The following is a 26,148-nucleotide window of genomic DNA, read 5'->3' on the forward strand; positions in this document are numbered from 1 at the left end:
TGCGGCGGTTAATCGTGCTTTAAAACCGCATATGCAGTTAATTGTACAGCCCTACTTTCATTCAAGCTAGAAAGCTTGTTATGAGGACGATCTATCACAGAGAAAAGATTTCTTCCTTGGTGTGAAAAACAAAATCTTAATTGGCATCCTTTCAGAATTCCTAGAATTCTACAATCTTTACAGGAAGATTTAGATAAAGGCTTATCTACTAGCTCTTTAAAATGTCAAATTATATACCATAAGGGGATTGCTCAACTTCTTGATATTCAGAGTTTGGCTCAAACTATAGTCAAATTGAAACCAGTAATTACGCCTATCTCCCCCCTTTGGAACCTTTATTTGGTTTTAAGGATCTTGCAAATTTTGCCGATGTAACAGCTTCTGTCTTGGAAAGTATTGTTTCTCTTAGTGATTTCTTCAGCCAGAAGAGTCTCTGAATTATCTGCAGTTTCTCGTGACCTTCCTTATCTAGTTTTCCATCAAGATAAGGCGGTTTTAAGAACTACATTTGATTTGACAAAAGTAGTTTTATTAGTCAGCATCAGTAGAATTGTGGTGTCTTCCCTTCCCTCTGTCCTAATCCTCAGAATTAAGCAAAAAATGCTGCTTATAACTCTTCTTTGGAACACTGTATACTGACAAATGTAACTGCACAACAGCTAGAAGAACTTAATTAACCCATCTCCTCATATAAAATTATAGGAGCATTTAAAAATCTCAATTAAGGAAAAAGCCCAGGGCCCAATAGATTTTCCACTAAATATTACCATACTTTTGCTAATATCTTAGTCTCCCACCTTTAAAAGCTATTAAACAACATAGCTGACACCCAATCTTTTCCTTTGAATATGCTTGAGGCTCATATCTCGGTGATCTCTAAACCAGAGAAACCCCCCAATTGCCCTGGTAACTTTCGCCCAATCACATTATTAAATTTTGACATCAAATTATATGTAAAGATATAAAAACTCAAAAATTCCTTCTGTTTATGCGTTTCTGGACGCAATGAAAGCCTTTGATAGGCTCAGTTAGCTTTTTTTTTAAAATTTGGATTTGATGAAGCGCTTATTGAGAAACTCTTTTACAATCACTAATGGAACTTGCCAAGGTTGCCCCTTTATCTCCCCTACTGTTTATATTGGTTATATAGGTATTGGCTACTAAAATGAGGAACAACTAGAATATTAAGGGGATAGAAATTGGTTCCTCAGTATATAAATTTGCGTTATAATCAGATTGTCATTTTGACATTACCCAACCCAAATACATCTTTATCAACAATGTTAGCAGAGATAAAACTGTACGGGCTGCACTCTAATTTTAAAATCAATACACCTAATTCCGTATAGCATTAGATCCTAGTGAGCAGGATTTTGTAGAACAAAATCTTTCCTTTAGCGTTAAAAAAAGGGGCTATAAAGTACATAGGAATGTTTAATTCGCCATGTACTATAATTATGAAACTTTAATACAAGATATTGGGTTATCTTTACACTTTTGGGAATCTTAGATACTGTTTTGAATAGGCAGAGTTAATGCAATTAAAACGTCCATCTTTCCTCACATATTATATTTCTTTCAAACATTACCAATACATCTACTGGACACTATAGTCTCAAAACTTCTAAACATTTTTATTTGGCATAATAAACATCCAATGGTTGCAACAAATACAATGTATAAATCTAAGGACCGGCGAGGACTGGGTGTCCCACACCTCCAATATTATCGCCTAGCAGCCTTTTTAGTACGAATTACAGACTGGTGCAAGAACTTTTCATGAAAAGAAAGGGTAAAGTTAGAGCACTAACTAGCTGGATGAATACAGTTAGTTGGGCAATGCTGGTTACCCCCTGTTCAGAGGCAATTCTCTCGCTCACCCTCTTCGATAATAGCGGAAACATTTAAAATATGTATATTGGAAAGATCCCGAATATGTCAAGTACTTTTTCTCCACTGACAACGCTCTTAAGTAATCAATCTCTCCTTATTGGACTTCACCCTGGTGAAGAAGGGCCAAACACTATACATAAGCTTGTTCCATGTTGCTCAAAATTGCTGAATGGTAAGCTGAAACTAAAAGCAGAAATAACAGATTCTGTATGCCCTATTTTTCTAATTTGTATATATATCTCCAGCCGATACCTTTTTTTTTTTTTAGCCAGAATCCTAGTAAGGTACAAATTTGCCAATCCTTATGGCTTTTGAAACATTGTGTTATAATGCACTGCCGATGAGAGGCATACTCTCTTGAAAAATGTTTTAGAGGCTGTGACAAGGCTTGTGGACATGCCAGATAGTTTATGCCTTTTGGATTTGGAAGTTGAGAAAGTAATTTCGATCAAATTACCTATTGTTCTTGTGCAACAAATTTCACAAAGTACAATGTTTTTGCTACGATTAAAACTGCTTATATTAATGGTTAATTGTGCAAAATAATTGATCCCAAGGTACTGGGAAAAAATGTACTATGGCATCTATAGCTGAGTAGAGAGATTTTTTTTTCTTTTAGCTAGACAAATTCCTTTATCTTACTACCAAATGTTAACATGATAATCATGAATATATGTTTTATCTGGGATGATTACTTATGAGTTATTAAATTATTGGATTTACTAACATTGAAGTTCCAGAGAGGAAATGTCAGATGTCTGTTTGTGAAACTCATGGGACGTGTAAACTTATTAGGACATCTAATAAATGGATAAAGATATACATGTCTGGATTTTGTAAACTATGTAAAAAATTCATGATATATAAATGTCAGAATATATTTTGTATGTAGCTTTTTATCTATGATGCTTGCATATTTGTTACAATTTTGTAAGTTATGTTATGAAGTTAAAGAAAAAAACTCAATCTAAATAATATAAAAAAGTGTTAAGATCCTCAGAGGAGACAAAATTAATGTATGGTACAAAAATGAATGTATTAACTCTATATATAAGCCAGATCTAAGTAAGTTGCTATTCCAATATATATATTTATTTTTAAAGGTGACTAGAGAGGAAAGACAAATTGTGAAACCGTTATATGATCGGTATCGTCTCGTGAAGCAGATGCTGGCACGTGCAAGCATTACACCAATCCTTGTAAGTAAACAAGTAAAAAAATAAATTAAAAAAAGCAAAGTTGTGTCAATAATATAAAATGCAGAACAAATGAACAATGAGTGTATTAATGACAAGTACTGCTCCATAAAACAAATCCGCATATTCAATGAAAAAAGTGTGACATATTTATGTCAAGGTATATGTGAAGATTAATATATATATATTATTATATATTTGGCTAATCCGTAACAATTTATGCATTCATTTATAAGACATTAAATGCTTTGATTGACAAAAATGCAATCCTTAATTTTGTTAATTACACAGGATGAATCATAAAAATCACTTCAAAGGAAACATTTCCTTGATAGGTGTGAAAATGAAGTCCCTATCAGATGATGACTAAACCTTCTTCTAGTCCTAAAACATTTGGCCATCAACCATTTCAAAGAAACCCCTTGGTTATTTGGAGTCAATAGTCTGTACTTTGGGGGAGGATATGCTCAAAAGTCTTTTGAAATCCTTCACGCAATCTTTCAAAACTGAAAAGAAACATATGCCAACAGACGCATGTGATAACAATGCAATGGCTCACTAAATCTCTGACACTTGAATAAACGTAATGCAGACATATGTCTGGGGGAGGATAAAACCAAATTTCCAAGCAGAGACACATATGACATTACAGCCTACATAATTTAAATAATTGTATAACAATGTGTAATCTGCTGGATTTTGTATAATTTTGAACACTGCATAGAAATGAATAAGTGTATGTACAGTATATATATATATATATATATTATATATATATATATATATATATATATATATATATATATATATATTTATTGGAAGCATAGAATGTTTTAGGATTTTAAAATGAGCATTCTAACAATTATCTCTTTCATTCCATGAAGAAGTACATCTAAGAAGTACATATCTAAGAAGTACATATCTAATTAATATTTTAAATTATATCCTGTGTATTTTATCCTCTCAAAGAGAGATATACAGATATACAGACATGAAATATTAATCTGTATAGAATAATAACCTCTGTATCTCTATATTTTTTAGACATATAATAACAAGATGTCCAATGAATATGGATCATAGACAAGATTCATGCATTCAGGATTTATTACAAATATGGAATATAAAACATGCTGTATTTGTATGAATATATATATCAGGATTTTAAATGCTATTAATTTTGGAATAGTTAGCAATATAAATTATTTTGATGTAATATGATATTAAAAAGAATTTGATGTTTCATATTAAAATAATCAGAAAATTCACATGATGCTATCCTGCCTGGAATTCGGAGTGTAAATAATTAATGCAAGAAATTATGATGATTTTAAATAATCATTATATGGAAGATATTTAAAATTGTAGCAAACATGAATGTGAGGTTAAAAATGAATCTGTTTTGTTTATCATGTTGCCCCCCGATGGCCAAGGTTCAGTATTACAGCCAGAAGGCTTTGGCTGTTAAAAATGAAATTTTCCAGGGCCAATCCGATGGGACCTATCGAGTGTCCAATGAGAAGGGACAAGCACCGTGAACGTGATCGAAAAAGATCATCAATGATTATATAAGGAATAGCTAAATGCAAGACAAGGACAGTTTCTCTTGTTAAGTGTATCCAGTCCACGGATCATCCATTACTTATGGGATATTAACTCCTCCCCAACAGGAAGTGCAAGAGGATTCACCCAGCAGAGCTGCTGTATAGCTCCTCCCCTAACTGCCATTACCAGTCATTCTCTTGCACCCAACGAATAGATAGGATGTGTGAGAGGACTGTGGTGATTATACTTAGTTTCATACCTTCAATCAAAAGTTTGTTATTTTATAATAGCACCGGAGTGTGTTATTCCTTCTCTGGTAGAATTTGAAGAAGAATCTACCTGAGTTTTTCTATGATTTTAGCCGGAGTAGTTAAGATCATATTGCTGTTTCTCGGCCATCTGAGGAGAGGTAAACTTCAGATCAGGGGACAGCAGGCAGATTAATCTGCAAAGAGGTATGTAGCAGCTTATTATTTTCTGACAATGGAATTGATGAGAAAATTCTGCCATACCGATATAATGTAAACTCAGCCTTAAATGCAGTAGCAGCAACTGGTATCAGGCTGTCATGTATGTATATTTTACACTTCAGTATTCTGGGGAATGGCACTTCACTGGAATTATACTGTATGCATAAAACTTTAGCCTAATTTGCAGGGACTAGCAACAGGCTTTTTAATAACACTCAATTTATTAATGTTAAACGTTTTTTGCTGGCATGTAAAATCGTTTAATTTTCTGAGGTACTGGGTGAAAAAATGTTTTGGGCACTATTTTTTTCCACTTGGCAGTCGTTTTATTTAATTTATGACAGTTTACTGATCTCTCTCACTGTTATGTGTGAGGGGGAGGGACCTTTTTTGGTGCTTTTGCTACGCATCAAAAAATTCAGTCAGAAGTTTATTGTCTTCCCTGCATGATCCGGTTCATCTCTACAGAACTCAGGGTTCTTCAAAACTTGTTTTGAGGGAGGTAATCACTCACAGCAGAGCTGTGAGATTGTAGTTGACTGTGATAAAAAAAACGTTTATTTCTGTATTTTTTTTTTTTTTTTTCTGCTATCAGGGTTAGTTATCCTTTGCTAATGGGAGCAATCCTTTGCTAAAATTGTGTTTTTTACAAAGATTTGATGCTATAACTTTTCAGTTTATTAATTTTCAACTGTCATAACTTTTTCTGTGCTTCTTATAGGCACAGTACGTTTTCATATTATAGTAAATTACTTGAAAAGTATTTCCAAGTTGCTAGTTTATTTGCTAGTGTGTTAAACATGTCTGATTCAGAGGAAGATATCTGTGCTATATGTGCTAAAGCCAAAGTGGAGCCCAATAGAAATTTATGTACTAACTGTATTGATGCTACTTTAAATAAAAGTCAATCTGTACAAATTGAACATATTTCACCAAACAACGAGGGGAGAGTTATGCCGACTAACTCGCCTCACGTGTCAGTACCTGCATCTCCCGCTCGGGAGGTGTGTGATATTGTAGCGCCGAGTACATCTGGGCGGCCATTACAAATCACATTACAGGATATGGCTACTGTTATGACTGAAGTTTTGGCTAAATTACCAGAACTAAGAGGTAAGCGTGATCACTCTGGGGTGAGAACAGAGTGCGCTGATAATATTAGGGCCATGTCAGACACTGCGTCACAATTTGCAGAACATGAGGACGGAGAGCTTCATTCTGCGGGTGACGGTTCTGATCCAAACAAACTGGATTCAGATATTTCAAATTTTAAATTTAAGCTGGAAAACCTCCGTGTATTACTAGGGGAGGTGTTAGCGGCTCTGAATGATTGTAACACAGTTGCAATACCAGAGAAAATGTGTAGGTTGGATAAATATTTTGCGGTACCGGCGAGTACTGACGTTTTTCCTATACCTAAGAGACTTACTGAAATTGTTACTAAGGAGTGGGATAGACCCGGTGTGCCGTTCTCACCCCCTCCGATATTTAGAAAGATGTTTCCAATAGACGCCACCACACGGGACTTATGGCAAACGGTCCCTAAGGTGGAGGGAGCAGTTTCTACTTTAGCTAAGCGTACCACTATCCCGGTGGAGGATAGCTGTGCCTTTTCAGATCCAATGGATAAAAAGTTAGAGGGTTACCTTAAGAAAATGTTTGTTCAACAAGGTTTTATATTGCAACCTCTTGCATGCATTGCGCCTGTCACGGCTGCAGAAGCATTTTGGTTTGAGTCTCTGGAAGAGACACTTGAATCAGCTCCATTAGATGAGATTACACACAAGCTTAAAGCCCTTAAGTTAGCTAACTCATTTATTTCAGATGCCGTAGTACATTTAACTAAACTTACGGCTAAGAATTCCGGATTCGCCATTCAGGCACGCAGAGCACTGTGGCTAAAATCCTGGTCAGCTGACGTTACTTCTAAATCTAAATTGCTTAATATACCTTTCAAAGGGCAGACCTTATTCGGGCCCGGGTTGAAAGAAATTATCGCTGACATTACAGGAGGTAAAGGCCATGCCCTGCCTCAAGACAGAGCCAAACCTAAGGCTAGACAGTCTAATTTTCGTTCCTTTCGTAATTTCAAAGCAGGAGCAGCATCAACTTCCTCTGCACCAAAACAGGAAGGAGCTGTTGCTCGCTACAGACAAGGCTGGAGACCTAACCAGTCCTGGAACAAGGGCAAGCAGGCCAGGAAACCTGCTGCTGCCCCTAAGACAGCATGAATCGAGGGCCCCCGATCCGGGAACGGATCTAGTGGGGGGCAGACTTTCTCTCTTCGCCCAGGCTTGGGCAAGAGATGTCCAGGATCCCTGGGCGTTAGAGATCATATCTCAGGGATACCTTCTAGACTTCAAATTCTCTCCCCCAAGAGGGAGATTTCATCTGTCAAGGTTGTCAACAAACCAAATAAAGAAAGAGGCGTTTCTACGCTGCGTACAAGATCTTTTATTAATGGGAGTGATCCATCCGGTTCCGCGGTCGGAACAAGGACAAGGGTTTTACTCAAATCTGTTTGTGGTTCCCAAAAAAGAGGGAACTTTCAGGCCAATCTTGGATTTAAAGATCCTAAACAAATTCCTAAGAGTTCCATCGTTCAAAATGGAAACTATTCGGACAATTTTACCCATGATCCAAAAGGGTCAGTACATGACCACAGTGGATTTAAAGGATGCTTACCTTCACATACCAATTCACAAAGATCATTACCGGTATCTAAGGTTTGCCTTTCTAGACAGGCATTACCAGTTTGTAGCTCTTCCATTCGGATTGGCTACGGCTCCGAGAATCTTCACAAAGGTTCTGTGTGCTCTTCTGGCGGTACTAAGACCGCGAGGAATTGCGGTAGCTCCGTACCTAGACGACATTCTGATACAAGCTTCAAGCTTTCAAACTGCCAAGTCTCATACAGAGTTAGTACTGGCATTTCTAAGGTCGCATGGATGGAAGGTGAACGAAAAGAAGAGTTCTCTCTTTCCACTCACAAGAGTTCCCTTCTTGGGGACTCTTATAGATTCTGTAGAAATGAAGATTTACCTGACAGAAGACAGGTTAACAAAGCTTCAAAATGCATGCCGTGTCCTTCATTCCATTCAACACCCGTCAGTAGCTCAATGCATGGAGGTGATCGGCTTAATGGTAGCAGCAATGGACATAGTACCCTTTGCACGTCTACATCTCAGACCGCTGCAATTGTGCATGCTAAGTCAGTGGAATGGGGATTACTCAGACTTGTCCCCTACTCTGAATCTGGATCAAGAGACCAGAAATTCTCTTCTATGGTGGCTTTCTCGGCCACATCTGTCCAGGGGGATGCCATTCAGCAGGCCGGACTGGACAATTGTAACAACAGACGCCAGCCTACTAGGTTGGGGCGCTGTCTGGAATTCTCTGAAGGCTCAGGGACAATGGAATCAGGAGGAGAGTCTCCTACCAATAAACATTCTGGAATTGAGAGCAGTTCTCAATGCCCTTCTGGCTTGGCCCCAGTTAACAACTCGGGGGTTCATCAGGTTTCAGTCGGACAACATCACGACTGTAGCTTACATCAACCATCAGGGAGGGACAAGAAGCTCCCTAGCAATGATGGAAGTATCAAAGATAATTCGCTGGGCAGAGTCTCACTCTTGCCACCTGTCAGCAATCCACATCCCGGGAGTGGAGAACTGGGAGGCGGATTTCTTAAGTCGTCAGACTTTTCATCCGGGGGAGTGGGAACTTCATCCGGAGGTCTTTGCCCAAATACTTCAACGTTGGGGCAAACCAGAGATAGATCTCATGGCGTCTCGACAGAACGCCAAGCTTCCTCGTTACGGGTCCAGATCCAGGGATCCGGGAGCGGTTCTGATAGATGCTTTGACAGCATCTTGGACCTTCGGGATGGCTTATGTGTTTCCACCCTTCCCGATGCTTCCTCGATTGATTGCCAGAATCAAACAGGAGAGAGCATCAGTGATTCTAATGACGCCTGCATGGCCACGCAGGACTTGGTATGCAGATCTAGTGGACATGTCATCCTGTCCACCTTGGTCGCTACCTCTGAAACAGGACCTTCTGATCCAGGGTCCCTTCAAACATCAAAATCTAATTTCTCTGAAGCTGACTGCTTGGAAATTGAACGCTTGATTTTATCAAAACGTGGTTTTTCTGAGTCAGTTATTGATACCTTAATACAGGCTAGGAAGCCTGTTACCAGAAAGATTTACCATAAGATATGGCGCAAATACTTATATTGGTGCGAATCCAGAGTTACTCATGGAGTAAGGTTAGGATTCCGAGGATATTGTCTTTTCTACAAGAAGGTTTAGAAAAGGGTTTATCTGCTAGTTCCTTAAAGGGACAGATTTCAGCTCTGTCCATTCTTTTACACAAACGTCTGTCAGAAGTTCCGGACGTTCAAGCTTTTTGTCAGGCTTTAGCTAGGATCAAGCCTGTGTTTAAAACTGTTGCTCCACCATGGAGTTTGAACTTAGTTCTTAATGTTTTACAGGGGGTTCCGTTTGAACCCCTTCATTCCATTGATATCAAGTTGTTATCTTGGAAAGTTCTGTTTTTAATGGCGATTTCCTCGGCTCGAAGAGTCTCTGAGTTATCTGCCTTACATTGTGATTCTCCTTATCTGATTTTTCATTCAGACAAGGTAGTTCTGCGTACTAAACCTGGGTTCCTACCTAAGGTGGTCACTAACAGGAATATCAATCAAGAGATTGTGGTTCCATCTTTGTGTCCTAATCCTTCTTCGAGAAAGGAACGTCTGCTACACAATCTAGATGTAGTCTGTGCCCTGAAATTTTATCTACAGGCAACTAAGGATTTTCGACAAACGTCTTCCCTGTTTGTCGTTTATTCTGGTCAGAGGAGAGGTCAAAAAGCTTCGGCTACCTCTCTCTCCTTTTGGCTTCGTAGCATAATACGGTTAGCCTATGAGACTGCTGGACAGCAGCCTCCTGAAAGAATTACAGCACATTCTACTAGAGCTGCTGGCTTCCACTTGGGCCTTTAAGAATGAGGCTTCTGTTGAACAGATTTGCAAGGCTGCAACTTGGTCTTCTCTTCATACTTTTTCCAAATTTTACAAATTTGACACTTTTGCTTCTTCGGAGGCTGTTTTTGGGAGAAAGGTTCTTCAGGCAGTGGTTCCTTCCGTATAAAGAGCCTGCCTGTCCCTCCCGTCATCCGTGTACTTTAGCTTTGGTATTGGTATCCCATAAGTAATGGATGATCCGTGGACTGGATACACTTAACAAGAGAAAACATAATTTATGCTTACCTGATAAATTTATTTCTCTTGTAGTGTATCCAGTCCACGGCCCGCCCTGTCACTTTAAGGCAGGTAATTTTTCCATTAAACTACAGTCACCACTGTACCCTATGGTTTTCCTTTCTCTGCATGTTTTCGGTCGAATGACTGGTAATGGCAGTTAGGGGAGGAGCTATATAGCAGCTCTGCTGGGTGAATCCTCTTGCACTTCCTGTTGGGGAGGAGTTAATATCCCATAAGTAATGGATGATCCGTGGACTGGAAACACTACAAGAGAAATAAATTTATCAGGTAAGCATAAATTATATTTTTTGGTGATCTGCTTGTCACTAGTGATTGATAACTGGCAGCCATTCTCTTGGGGACACAATCCTTTTAAGCAAGAAACTGAAAACTTACCTTGATCTATGCGATAACTTTCCTTCAAATGAGATGATCTAAAGATATTTGGAAAAGACAGCTACGAATTGGTTCAAATTGGTGATGTATAATTGTCCTAATTTTTAATATTTGAAACAAAGGTTATTGGTAAGACCATATTCAAATTATAGTTAAGAGATTTAAAGGAGCACTCAGTATTTTTTAAACTGTGTTCATAATCCTGTATAGTGTCAAGTTTGTCTTTTGTATGCTAACTAATTTATCTTTGCAAAATATATATATATATGTCTTAGAATTTGTTTTAACTGTAGGTAACTAAGAACTTAATTCCGCTTAGATAAATTGACATAGAGTTTGATTGTATATATAGAGTTTGACATAGAGTTTGATTGTATATATACAATTTCTGATGTTTTAAATTGAAATTATATTAGAATCAATGGTTGCTAAATAGCTGAGTACATTGCTTGAATGTTAGTAGCTGAATATATTGGAGTCTCGTGATATTTTAAATGCAGGCTATTGTGAATAAGGCAATTTTTATGAACTTTGCATAGCATATTTTAATAATGCAAACGTGTATAATATTGATTCATATTCTGGTTCCTACAAATATATTTCAATGTGTTCATATATATTAACTAATAATAAAGAATTTAGGAATTTATATTAATTTTATGGTTTCTAGTATATGCATATTTTTGGGTTTAGTTTAAAGGATAATTATTAAATATTTTGTGTTATAACCCTGCCATATACTGACATATTAACCCCTTAATGACCGGACCATTTTTCAATTTTCTTACCCTTAATGACAATGGCTATTTTTACATTTCTGCAGTGTTTGTGTTTAGCTGTAATTTCCCTCTTACTCATTTACTGTACCCACACATATTATATACCGTTTTTCTCGCCATTAAATGGACTTTCTAAAGATACCATTATTTTCATCATGACTTATAATTTACTAAAAAAAAAATAATAAAATATGAGGAAAAAATGGAAGAAAACACACTTTTTCTAACTTTGACCCCCAAAATATGTTACACATCTACAATCACCAAAAAACACCCATGCTAAATAGTATCTAAATTTTGTCCTGAGTTTAGAAATACCCAATGTTTACATGTTCTTTGCTTTTTTTGCAATTTATGGGGCAATAAATACAAGTAGCACTTCGCTATTTCCAAACCACTTTTTTTCAAAATTAGCGCTAGTTACATTGGAACCCTGATATCTGTCAGGAATACCTGAATATCCCTTGACATGTATATATTTTTTTTTAGAAGACTACCCAAAGTATTGATCTAGGCCCATTTTGGTATATTTCATGCCACCATTTCACAGCCAAATGCGATCAAAAAAAAAAAAGTTCACTTTTTCACAAAATTTGTCACAAACTTTAGGTTTCCCACTGAAATTATTTACAAACAGCTTCTACAATTATGGCACAAATAGTTGTAAATGCTTCTCTGGGATCCCCTTTTTTCAGAAATAGCAGACTTATATGGCTTTTGGGTTGCTTTTTGGTAATTAGAAGGCCGCTAAATGCCGCTGCGCACCACACGTGTTTTATGCCCAGGAGTGAAGGGGTTAATTAGGGAGCTTGTAGGGTTAATTTTAGCTTTAGTGTAGTGTAGTAGACAACCCCAAGTATTGATCTAGGCCCATTTTGGTATATTTTATGCCACCATTTCACCGCCAAATGCGAGCAAATAAAAAAAAAACTTAACATTTTTCACAATTTTAGGTTTCTCACTGACATTATTTACAAACAGCTTGTGCAATTATGGCAGAAATTGTTGTAAAAGCTTCTCTGGGATCCCCTTTGTTCAGAAATAGCAGACTTATATGGCTTTGGCGTTGCTTTTTGGTAATTAGAAGGCTGCTAAATGCTGCTGCGCACCACACGTTAATTATGCCCAGCAGTGAAGGGGTTAAATTAGGTAGCTTGTAGGAAGCTTGCAGGGTTAATTTTAGAGATCAGCCTCCCACCTGACACATCCCACCCCCTGATCCCTCCCAAACAGCTCTCTTCCCTCCCCCATCCCACAATTGTTCCCGCCATCTTAAGTACTGGCAGAAAGTCTGCCAGTACTAAATAAAAGAGGTTTTCTTCTGTTAAGTGTGATCAGTCCACGGGTCATCATTACTTCTGGGATATTACTCCTCCCCAACAGGAAGTGCAAGAGGATTCACCCAGCAGAGCTGCATATAGCTCCTCCCCTCTACGTCACTCCCAGTCATTCTCTTGCACCCAACAACTAGATAGGATGTGTGAGAGGACTATGGTGATTTTATTTAGTTTTATTTCTTCAATCAAAAGTTTGTTATTTTTAATAGCACCGGAGTGTGTTATTCCTTCTCTGGTAGAATTTGAAGAAGAATCTACCAGAGTTTTTTCTATGATTTTAGCCGGAGTAGTTAAGATCATATTGCTGTTTCTCGGCCATCTGAGGAGAGGTAAACTTCAGATCAGGGGACAGCGGGCAGATTAATCTGCAAGGAGGTATGTAGCAGCTTTTATTTTCTGACAATGGAATTGATGAGAAAATCCTGCCATACCAATATAATATCATGTATGTATATTTTACATTTGAGTATTCTGGGGAATGGTACTTCACTGGAATTACACTGTGTATATAAGACTTTAGCCCATTTGCAAGCAACAGGCTTTTTAATAATTCTTAATTTATGTTAAACGTTTTTGCTGGAATGTAAAATCGTTTTCATTTTCTGAGGTACTGGGTGAATAAAATGTTTGGGCACTATTTTTCCACTTGGCAGTTGCTTGATCTAATTCTGACAGTTTACGGATCTCTCTCACTGTTGTGTGTGAGGGGGAGGGGCCTTTTTTTGGCGCTTTTGCTACGCATCAAAAATTTCAGTCAGAAGCTCATTGTTTTTTCCTGCATGTTCCGGTTCATCTCTACAGAACTCAGGGGTCTTCAAAGCTTGTTTGAGGGAAGTAATCTTCACAACATAGCTGTGAGATTGTAGTTGACTGTGATAAAAAAAAAACGTTTATTCTTTAACTTTTTTATGCCATCAGGGTTAGTTATTCTTTGCTAATGGGAACAAGCCTTTGCTAAAATTGTGTTTTGTTTTTACAAAGTTTGATGCTGTAACCTTTTCAGTTTATTGATTTCAACTGTCATATATCTTTCTGTGCTTCTTAGGCACAGTACGTTTTTCATTGTATTTTCCTTGAATAATATTTCCAAGTTGCAAGTTTAGTTGCTAGTGTGTTAAACATGTCTGATTCAGAGGATGAGACCTGTACTATTTGTGCTAACGCCAAAGTGGAGCCCAATAGAAATTTATGTACTAACTGTATTGATGCTACTTTAAATAAAAGTCAATCTGTACAAATTGAACAAATTTCACCAAACAACGAGGGGAGAGTTATGCCGACTAACTCGCCTCACGTGACAGTACCTGCATCTCCCGCTCGGGAGGTGCGCGATATTGTGGCGCCCAGTACATCTGGGCGGCCATTACAAATAACATTACAAGATATGGCTACTGTTATGACTGAGGTTTTGGCTAAATTACCAGAGCTAAGAGGCAAGCGTGATCACTCTGGGGTGAGAACAGAGTGCGCTGATAATGCTAGGGCCATGTCAGATACTGCGTCACAACTTGCAGAACATGAGGACGGAGAGCTTCATTCTGCGGCTGACGGTTCTGATCCAAACAGATTGGATTCAGATATTTCAAATTTTAAATTTAAGCTGGAAAACCTCAGTGTATTACTAGGGGAGGTGTTAGCGGCTCTGAATGATTGTAACACAGTTGCAATACCAGAGAAAATGTGAAGGTTGGATAAATATTTTGCTGTACCAACAAGTACTGACGTTTTTCCTATACCTAAGAGACTAACTGAAATTATTACTAAGGAGTGGGATAGACCCGGTGTGCCGTTCTCACCTCCTCCGATATTTAGAAAGATGTTTCCAATAGACACCACCACACGGGACTTATGGCAAACGGTCCCTAAGGTGGAGGGAGCAGTTTCTACTTTAGCTAAGCGTACCACTATCCCGGTGGAGGATAGCTGTGCCTTTTCAGATCCAATGGATAAAAAGTTAGAGGGTTACCTTAATAAAATGTTTGTTCAACAAGGTTTTATATTGCAACCCCTTGCATGCATTGCGCCGGTCACGGCTGCAGCGGCATTCTGGATTGAGTCTCTGGAAGATAACCTTAGTTCAGCTACTCTGGACGACATTACGGTCAGGCTTAGAATCCTTAAGCTAGCTAATTCATTCATTTCGGAAGCCGTAGTACATTTAACTAAACTTACGGCTAAGAATTCCGGATTCGCCATTCAGGCGCGCAGAGCACTGTGGCTAAAATCCTGGTCAGCTGATGTAACTTCTAAGTCCAAATTACTTAATATACCTTTCAAAGGGCAGACCTTATTTGGGCCCGGTTTGAAAGAAATTATCGCTGACATTACAGGAGGTAAGGGCCACGCCCTGCCTCAAGACAGAGCCAAACCTAAGGCTAGACAGTCTAATTTTCGTTCCTTTCGGAATTTCAAAGCAGGAGCAGCATCAACTTCCACTGCTCCAAAACAAGAAGGATCTGTTGCTCGCTACAGACAAAGCTGGAGACCTAACCAGTCTTGGAACAAGGGCAAGCAGGCCAGGAAACCTGCTGCTGCCCCTAAAACAGCATGAATTGAGGGCCCCCGATCCGGGATCGGATCTAGTGGGGGGCAGACTTTCTCTCTTCGCCCAGGCTTGGGCAAGAGATGTCCAGGACCCCTGGGCGCTAGAGATAATATCTCAGGGATACCTTCTGGACTTCAAATACTCTCCTCCAAGAGAGAGATTTCATCTGTCAAGGTTGTCAACAAACCAAACAAAGAAAGAGGCGTTTCTACGCTGCGTACAAGAACTTTTGTTAATGGGAGTAATCCATCCAGTTCCACGGTCGGAACAGGGACAAGGGTTTTACTCAAATCTGTTTGTGGTTCCCAAAAAAGAGGGAACTTTCAGACCAATCCTGGATTTAAAGATCCTAAACAAATTCCTAAGAGTTCCATCGTTCAAAATGGAGACTATTCGGACAATTTTACCCATGATCCAAGAGGGTCAGTACATGACCACAGTGGATTTAAAGGATGCTTACCTTCACATACCGATTCACAAAGATCATTACCGGTATCTAAGGTTTGCCTTCCTAGACAGGCATTACCAGTTTGTAGCTCTTCCATTCGGATTGGCTACAGCTCCAAGAATCTTCACAAAGGTTCTGGGTGCTCTTCTGGCGGTACTAAGACCGCGGGGAATCTCGGTAGCTCCGTACCTAGACGACATTCTGATACAAGCTTCAAGCTTTCAAACTGCCAAGTCTCATACAGAGTTAGTACTGGCTTTTCTAAGGTCACATGGATGGAAGGTGAACGAAAAGAAAAGTTCACTCGTTCCACTCACAAGAGTTCCCTTCCTGGGGACTCTTATAGATTCTGTAGAAATGAAGATTTACCTGACAGAGGACAGGTTAACAAGACTTCAAAGTGCTTGCCGCACCCTTCATTCCATTCAACACCCGTCAGTGGCTCAATGCATGGAGGTAATCGGCTTAATGGTAGCGGCAATGGACATAGTTCCCTTTGCTCGCTTACACCTCAGACCACTGCAACTGTGCATGCTAAGTCAGTGGAATGGGGATTACTCAGATTTGTCCCCTTCTCTGAATCTGGATCAAGAGACCAGAAATTCTCTTCTATGGTGGCTTTCTCGGCCACATCTGTCCAGGGGGATGCCATTCAGCAGACCAGACTGGACAATTGTAACAACAGACGCCAGCCTTCTAGGTTGGGGTGCCGTCTGGAATTCTCTGAAAGCTCAGGGACAATGGAGTCAGGAGGAGAGTCTCCTGCCAATAAAGATTCTGGAATTGAGAGCAGTTCTCAATGCCCTCCTGGCTTGGCCCCAGTTGACAACTCGGGGGTTCATCAGGTTTCAGTCGGACAACATCACGACGGTAGCTTACATCAACCATCAGGGAGGGACAAGAAGCTCCCTAGCAATGATGGAAGTATCAAAGATAATTCGCTGGGCAGAGTCTCACTCTTGCCACCTGTCAGCAATCCACATTCCGGGAGTGGAGAACTGGGAGGCGGATTTCTTAAGTCGTCAGACTTTTCATCCGGGGGAGTGGGAGCTTCATCCGGAGGTCTTTGCCCAAATACTTCGACGTTGGGGCAAACCAGAGATAGATCTCATGGCGTCTCGACAGAACGCCAAGCTTCCTCGTTACAGGTCCAGATCCAGGGATCCAGGAGCAGTCCTGATAGATGCCCTGACAGCACCTTGGGACTTCAGGATGGCTTACGTGTTTCCACCCTTCCCGATGCTTCCTCGATTGATTGCCAGAATCAAACAGGAAAGAGCATCAGTGATTCTAATAGCACCTGCATGGCCACGCAGGACTTGGTATGCAGACCTGGTGGACATGTCATCCTGTCCACCTTGGTCTCTACCTCTGAAACAGGACCTCCTGATACAGGGTCCTTTCAAACATCAAAATCTAACTTCTCTGAAGCTGACTGCTTGGAAATTGAACGCTTGATTTTATCAAGACGTGGGTTTTCTGAGTCAGTTATTGATACCTTAATACAGGCTAGGAAGCCTGTTACCAGAAGGATTTACCATAAGATATGGCGTAAATACCTATATTGGTGTGAATCCAAAGGTTACTCTTGGAGTAAGGTTAGGATTCCTAGGATATTGTCTTTTCTACAAGAAGGTTTAGAAAAGGGTTTATCTGCTAGTTCATTAAAGGGACAGATCTCAGCTCTGTCCTTCTGTTACACAAACGTCTGTCAGAAGTTCCAGACGTTCAGGCTTTTTGTCAGGCTTTGGCCAGAATTAAGCCTGTGTTTAAAACTGTTGCTCCGCCATGGAGCTTAAACCTTGTTCTTAACGTTTTACAGGGCGTTCCGTTTGAACCCCTTCATTCCATTGATATAAAGTTGTTATCTTGGAAAGTTCTATTTTTAATGGCTATTTCCTCAGCTCGAAGAGTCTCTGAGTTATCAGCCTTACATTGTGATTCTCCTTATTTGATTTTTCATTCGGATAAGGTAGTTCTGCGTACTAAACCTGGGTTCTTACCTAAGGTAGTCACTAACAGGAATATCAATCAAGAGATTGTTGTTCCTTCTTTGTGTCCAAATCCTTCTTCGAAGAAGGAACGTCTACTGCACAATCTGGACGTAGTTCGTGCCCTAAAATTTTACTTACAGGCAACTAAGGAATTTCGACAAACGTCTTCTCTGTTTGTCGTTTACTCTGGTCAGAGGAGAGGTCAAAAGGCTTCTGCTACCTCTCTTTCCTTTTGGCTTCGTAGCATAATACGTTTAGCTTATGAGACTGCTGGACAGCAGCCTCCTGAAAGAATTACAGCTCATTCTACTAGAGCTGTGGCTTCCACTTGGGCCTTCAAGAATGAGGCCTCTGTTGAACAGATTTGCAAGGCTGCAACTTGGTCTTCGCTTCATACTTTTTCCAAATTTTACAAATTTGACACTTTTGCTTCCTCGGAGGCTATTTTTGGGAGAAAGGTTCTTCAGGCAGTGGTTCCTTCTGTATAAAGAGCCTGCCTATCCCTCCCGTCATCCGTGTACTTTTGCTTTGGTATTGGTATCCCAGAAGTAATGATGACCCGTGGACTGATCACACTTAACAGAAGAAAACATAATTTATGCTTACCTGATAAATTCCTTTCTTCTGTAGTGTGATCAGTCCACGGCCCGCCCTGTTTTTTTTTTTAAGGCAGGTAAATATTTTTTAAATTATACTCCAGTCACCACTACACCCTTGGCTTCTCCTTTCTCGTTGGTCCTTGGTCGAATGACTGGGAGTGACGTAGAGGGGAGGAGCTATATGCAGCTCTGCTGGGTGAATCCTCTTGCACTTCCTGTTGGGGAGGAGTAATATCCCAGAAGTAATGATGACCCGTGGACTGATCACACTACAGAAGAAAGGAATTTATCAGGTAAGCATAAATTATGTTTTTTTAAATAAAAATAATAAAATATTTTAGCTGTGATGGACCCCTGCCTTAGCCCCAACCTCCCTGATCCCCCCTCCAGCTCTCTAACCCTCTCCCCTACCTAATTACCACCATCTTGGGTACTGGCAGCTGTCTGCCAGTACCCAGTTTGGCCCCAAAAACCCCCCAAAAAGTATTTTTATTTTATTTTTACTTAAAAAACTATTTCTGTAGTGTAGCAGCCCCACCCCCTCCCAGATCCTTTTATATTTTTTTATTTTTTTTTTAAATCCCTTTTTTTTCCCCCTTTCTGCCCTCATTCATTGGTGTCAGTGTGGCTAATGGGTGCACGTGCACGTGCGCACATGCATGCTCACGCGCACCCTCACACCCGGCACTATCGCTACCGGTGCAGAGAGGGCCACAGAGTGGCTCTCTCTTCATCGGGGGCTTGTAAAGTGGTATTGCAGGATGCCTCCATATCGAGGCATCACTGCAATACCCTCAGAGCTGCTGGAAGCATTTGTGATCGCTTCCAGCACTCTGTTAGACAACTGACGTACCAGGTACGTCCATTGTCATTAACTGCTTGTTAATGCATGACGTACCTGGTATGTCAGTTGTCATTAAAGGGTTAATATATATATATCTCAAGGCTCAAAAATTGCACTCGCCACTCGCAATTGGCGAGTGAAATTTATGCAGGGGAAAGTAAATTATGGTACAGTCACTACCTGTACTAAAATCCCTTCTCCCAAATGTGGCTCATTCACAAGTTTTTTACGCACTGCTGCAGTGTGAGGTGGTGGCAGCTTGGTCTCTGTGTCAGTCATTGCGGCGCTATTTGTGAAGAATGTCAGTCTAGTATGTGTGGGACTGGAGTGAGGACGCGGGACTGTCAGGAGGAAAAATTAATCCTTGCTTCTTCTCAGTAACTATCATATACGATCTGGTTCTGATCTACTGTATGGAGGGTGCTGTGGCCGAGTGATTAATGTTATGCAAGGCAGCAGCAAGCATGGACTCTGAGGGTGGAGGCTCAGGCAGCATGTCAGAGTGCTCTGGCCGGTGTTCTGTAATATTTTGTCGGCTCACTAGATACAGTCACTGAGTTCCCAGGTCAAGGATGATAAGTACATTTACCCTGAAGCATTACAGTAGAAAAAAAAACAAAAATGCGCATTGTGTAAGTTATTTTACTGACTTTTTTAATACATTAGGGCTCAGACCTACACAGATACTTTTAAACAGCTGCACACCGTTGAATGTTTTTTTTTTTGCTGTGCGTATACTAGGACCTGCTGCTTTTGCTTTTTAACCTGGTCCTGTAGCGGCTGGTGACCCTCAGCACTAATGCAGACAGATTGTAGACCTCCGTTAGAGGAAAGAAGTATCTGGCTGTGTAAATCTCCCTCCCCTAAACAGACCCAGCTAGCTGCAGATCTTTATCTTAGTAATGGAGCTCTATGGGGGAGGAGCTCCTGCCCACCGGCTCTGAAGATTGATTGATCTGTGTACTCTTGACATCTTTGCATTAAAAGTGAATCTCAAATTCCCTGCAACTCATTTAGTTCCTTTTATCAATGTCTCTACTCTGGCTTTGCTCAGTTTTAATATGGGCTACATGTTCTTTGTCAACACTGCTATGGCCACTTTTTTTTTTTTTTTACAGTCCCAACAGTTAGGTGTGTGTGTGTGTAAATATGTATGTGTGTGTGTAAATATGTATGTGTGTGTGTAAATATGTATGTGTGTGTGTAAATATGTGTGTGTGTAAATGTGTGTGTGTGTAAATATATATGTGTGTATGTAAATATATGTGTGTATGTATGTGTATGTAAATATGTGTGTGTGTATGTAAATAAGTGTATATATGTGTGTATGTAAATGTGTATGTGTGTATGTAAATAAGTGTGTAATTATATATATGTGTGTGTATGTAAATATGTATGTATATAAATATTGGTGTGTATGTGTGTTTGTAAATAGGTGTGTGTGTATGTGTAAATATGTATGTGTGTATGTAAATAAGTGTGTAATTGTATATATGTGTGTGCATGTAAATATGTATGTAAATAAGTGTGTATATATGTGTGTATATAAATATTTGTGTGTATGTAAATAGGTGTGTATGTGTGTTTGTAAATAGGTGTGTGTATGTGTAAATATGTTTGTGTATGTAAATAAGTGTGCATGTATGGGCGTGTAAATATGTATGTGTGTATGTATATATGTGTGTCTATGTTAATTGGTCTGTCTGTATGTATGTATGTGTGTGTAATTATTTGTTAAGGTATTATAAACAAAAATAAAAAAGTTACTGCACAAGAAGGTGCTTTGCAATGGCTAAACATATGCAAAGAGGGAGGGGAGTAGTGGGCACAACGTGTGTATGCAGTGGGCGTGGAATGGGCGGGATCAAAAGTGGCTAGTAACATTTTTGGCCTGGCTAGTAGGTTAGGACCTGAAATTTTGAGCCCTATATATATATATATGTATATATATATATGTGTGTGTGTGTGTATGTGAGAGAGAAAGAAAGAAGAGAGAACAAAAATCCTTTTATTTATACAGTGGTTTGTTGCTTGTCGGTTTTGTGCATTCAATTTGTAGTTTTAAACTGCTTTTAGCACAGTCTGTGCAGTCTTAATTGCACTTGTATACAGTGTTCTGTTCCTATCATGCTGTTCCTTTTAAATGTTTGGTCCATGTAATGCAGTCTTTATCTGTTTTTGTGCAATGAAAATGCCTGTGCAGTATTACGGTTTCTTTCATGTAATTGGCAAGAGTCCATGAGTTAGTGACGTGTGGGATATACAATCCTACCAGGAGGGGCAAAGTTTCCCAAACCTCAAAATGCCTATAAATACACCCCTCACCACACCCACAATTCAGTTTTTACAAACTTTGCCTCCTATGGAGGTGGTGAAGTAAGTTTGTGCTTAATTTCTATGATTTCTTCTATGATAAGCGCTTCTAAGCATTTTGAAGCCCAATTCCTCTCAGAGTACAGTGTTTGTCAGAGGGATGTGAAGGGAGTATTGCCTATTGATTTTATGCTTTTCCTCGCGGGAAATCTTTTCAAAGTTTCTCTGTTATCGGTCGTAGGGATTCATCTCCTACCTCCCTTTTCAGATCGACAATATACTCTTATATACCATTACCTCTGCTGATACATTTTCAGTACTGGTTTGGCTATCTGCTATATGTGGATGGGTGTCTTTCGGTAAGTATCTTTTTCTTATTTAAGACACTCTCAGCTATGGTTTGGCACTTTATGTATTAATATAAAGTTTTAAATATATGTATTTTACTAATATTTGCCATGAGTCAGGTCTATGTATATTTCCTTTTGCAGACTGTCAGTTTCAGTTTGGGAAGCATGTTTAGGAAGTTATTTGTCTTACCTGGGCCATAGTCCTTTTTTCGAATTGACTGTTTTTACTTTTAATTTTGCGGGCAAACTCGCAAGGGTGCAAAATGCTGTTATTTATTGCGTCATTCTTGGCGCAAGAATTTTTTGGCGCAAAGGTACGTCTTTGATGACCCAAGTTTGTCATTTCCGGCGTCTTAGTTGATGCCAGGTTTCCTTGCACAAGGTTGCGTCTGTTATGACGCGAGTTGCGTCATTTCTGGATGTTGTTGGCGCCAAAAAAAATTCAACTCTTTTGCGTCGTGCTTCATACTTGGCGCCAAAAAATTTAGTTTATTTTTCACCCCACTTCCTATATGCCTGTTGCCTTCTATATGCTCAGAGGGCTATGCCGTTTGCATTTTTTCCCATTCCTGAAACTGCCATATAAGGAAATTGTAAATTTTGCTTTAATGTTGTTTTTTTCTTTTACTTTTTGCAAGATGTTTCAATCTGATCCTGTCTCAGAAGCAACTGTTGGAACCCTGCTGCCTGATCACAGTTCTACCAAAGCTAAGTGTATCTGTTGTAAGTTAGCTGAGATTATATCTCCAGCTGTACTATGTAACGGTTGTCATGATAAGCTTTTGCACGCAGAAAACGTTTCCATCAGTATTAGTACAGTTTTTGTTTTTCCTTCAACATCTAATGTACATGATATCCCTGTTGATATGAAAAATTATATTGCTGATGTGATACAGAAGGCTTTGCCTGCTATTCCGCCTTCTAATAAACATAAAAGGTTTTTTAAAACTTTTCATTAATTTGATGAAATTTCAAATGACCAACAACATACTGAAATATCCTCCTCTGATGAGGATCTCTCTGATTCAGAAGATCCTACCTCAGACATTGACAATGACAAATCTACTTAGCTTTTCAAGATTAAGTATATTCGTTCCTTGTTGAAAGAAGTGTTGGTTACTTTGGATATTGAGGAGTCTAGTCCTCTTAGTATTAAAACTAGTAAATGTTTAAATTCTGTTTATAAACCTCCTGTGGTTACTCCTGAGGTTTTTCCAGTTCCTGATGCTATTTCTGATTTGATTGCTAAGGAATGGATTAAGCCTGGTACTTCTTTCATTCCTTCTTCTAGGTTTAAAAGTTTGTACCCTTTGCCAGCGGCTAGATTAGAGTTTTGTGAAAAGTCCCCAAAGTTGATGGGGCTATTTCTACTCTTGCCGAACGTACTACTATTCCTATGGCAGACAGTACTTTTAAAGATCCTTTAGATAGGAAACTTGAATCTTATCTAAGGAAAGCTTATTTATATTCTGGCTATCTTCTCAGGCCTGCCATTGCTATGGCTGATGTGGCTGCATCAACTTTTTGGTTGGACAGCTTAGCGTAACAGGATCCTGATTTGTCTAGCATTGTTCGTTTGCTTCAACATGCTAATCATTTTATCCAGCCTGCACCTTCTTACCCTTTGCTGTGATGTTTTAATTGAGAAATAAAGATTGGACTTTTATTCACACTAGGACGACTACTGCTTCATCCTTTCTACTTTTAATCATTTTATCTGTAATGCTATTTTTGATATCATCAAAATTTATGTTAAATCTATGTCTTTAGCTATTTTAGCTAGAAGAGCTTTTTGGCTCAAATCTTGGAATTCTGACATGGTATCTAAGTCTAGATTGCTATCTCTTTCTTTCCAAAGTAACAATTTATTTGGTTCTCAGTTGGATTCAATTATTTCAGCTATCACTGGGGGGAAGGGTGTTTTTTGCCTCAGGATAAAAGATCTAAGGGTAAATCTAAAGCTTCTAATCGTTTTCGTTCTTTTCAACAGAACAAGGAACAGAAAACCAATCCTTCCCCTAAAGACTCTGGTTCCAATTGGAATCCTTTCTTAAGTTGGAATAAATCCAAGCCTTTTAAGAAACCAATGCCAGCCCCCAAGTCTGCATGAAGGTGTGGCCCTTGATCCAGCTCAGCTGGTGGGGGGCAGATTGAAATTATTCCAAAACATTTGGGCAGATTCTGTTCAAAATCAGTGGATTCAGAGTATTGTCTCTCAAGGGTATCGAATAGGATTCAGAGTAACACCATCTGTGAGAAGATTCTTTCTCTCTCACGTTCCAGCAAATCTGGTGAAGGCTCTGGCTTTTCTGAAGTTTGTTTCAGATCTAGAGCTTTTGAGGGGTAATAATACCAGTTCCGTTTCAGGAACAGGGTCTGGGGTTTTATTCAAATCTATTCATTGTCCCAAAGAAAGAAAATTCATTCAGGCCAGTTCTGGATCTGAAGTTTTTGAATAGTTTTGTAAGATGCATATCTTCACATTCCGATTCATCCAGACCAGAGTTTCTGAGACTCTCTTTTCTAGACAAGCATTACCAATTTGTCGCTCTTCCATTTGGCCTAGCAACACCGCCAAGGATCTTTTCGAAGGTTCTCTGTGCCCTTCTATCTGTAATCAGAGGACAGGGTATTGTGGTGTTTCCTTATTTGGACAATATCTTGGTTCTAGCTCAGTCTTTACATTTAGCCGAATCTCACACGAATCAACTAGTGTTGTTTCTTTAAAGACATGGTTGGAGGATTAATTTACCAAAGAGTTTCTTGATTCCTCAGACAAGGGTCACCTTTTTAGGTTTCCAGATAGATTCAGTGTCCATGACTCTGTCCTTAACAGTCAAGAGACGAATGAAATTGGTTTCTGCTTGTCGAAACCTTCAGTCTCAATCATTCCCTTCAGTGGCTATGTGCATGGAAGTTTTAGGTCTCATGACTGCAGCATCGGATGCGATCCCCTTTGCTCGTTTTCACATGAGACCTCTACAGCTTTGTATGCTGAATCAATGGTGCAGGGATTATACTCGAATATCACAATCGATATACTTAAATCCCAACATTCAACTCTCTCTGACTTGGTGGTTAGACCATCATCGTTTAATTCAAGGGGCCTCTTTTGTACGTCCTACCTGGACTGTGATCACAACAGATGCAAGTCTTTCAGGTTGGGGAGCTGTCTGGGGATCTCTGACAGCACAAGGGGTTTGGAAACCTCAAGAGGCGAGGTTAACAATCAATATTTTAGAATTCTGTGCTATTTTCAGGGCTCTTCAGGTTTGGCATCCTTTAAAGAGAGAACCATTCATTTGTTTTCAGACGGACAATATAACAACTGTGGCATATGTCAATTATCAGGGTGGAACTTGCAGTCCCCCAGCTATGAAAGAATTATCTCGGATACTTTCTTGGGCAGAATCCAGCTCTTGTCTAATTTCTGCAATGCATATCCCAGGTGTAGACAATTGGGAAGCGGATTATCTCAGCCGTTAGACCTTACATCCGTGGGGGAGTGGTCTCTCCATCCAGATGAATTTTGTCAGATTGTACAGATGTGGGGTCTTCCAGAAATAGATCTGATGGCTTCTCATCTAAACAAGAAACTTCCCAGGTACCTGTCCAAGTCCAGGGATCCTCAGGCGGAGATGGTGGATGCTTTAGCAGTTCCTTGGTTTTACCAACCTGCTTATATCTTTCTGCCTCTATTTCTTCTTCCAAGAGTGATCTCCAAGATCATTATGGAACAATCATATGTGTTTCTGATAGCACCAGCGTGGCCTCACAGGTTTTGGTATGCGGATCTTGTTCAGATGTCCAGTTGCCAGCCTTGGCCACTTCCTCTAAGACCAGATCTTCTGTTTTTTTTTTGTTTTTCCATGAGGATCTCAAATCGTTAAATTTGAAGGTATGGAAATTGAACGCTTAGTGCTTAGTCATAGAGGTTTCTCTGACTCAGTGATTAATACTATGCTACAGGCTCATAAGTCTGTTTCAAGGAAGATTTATTATCGAGTTTGGAAGACCTATATTTCATGGTGTTCTTCTCATAAATTCTCCTGGCATTCTTTTAGAATTCCTAGAATTTTACAGTTTCTTCAGGATGGTTTGGATAAAGGTTTGTCTGCAAATACTTTGAAGGGTCAAATCTCTGCTCTTTCTGTTTTATTTCATAGAAAG

General features: G+C 39.4%; 1 protein-coding gene across 1 annotated transcript in view; it reads left to right on the plus strand.

The window, feature by feature from the left end:
• FAM13B (family with sequence similarity 13 member B) overlaps positions 1-26,148 on the plus strand; it is a 794,661-nt gene that overhangs the window by 632,851 nt on the left and 135,662 nt on the right. Inside the window, exon 16 of the mRNA XM_053717251.1 lies at positions 2,997-3,092. Within this exon, the coding sequence (XP_053573226.1) occupies positions 2,997-3,092 (96 nt within the window). The remainder of the gene's footprint in view (positions 1-2,996; positions 3,093-26,148) is intronic.

Source organism: Bombina bombina, chromosome 6 (genome assembly GCF_027579735.1).
Source record: "Bombina bombina isolate aBomBom1 chromosome 6, aBomBom1.pri, whole genome shotgun sequence".
In the NCBI taxonomy this organism is placed as follows: Eukaryota; Metazoa; Chordata; class Amphibia; order Anura; family Bombinatoridae; genus Bombina; species Bombina bombina.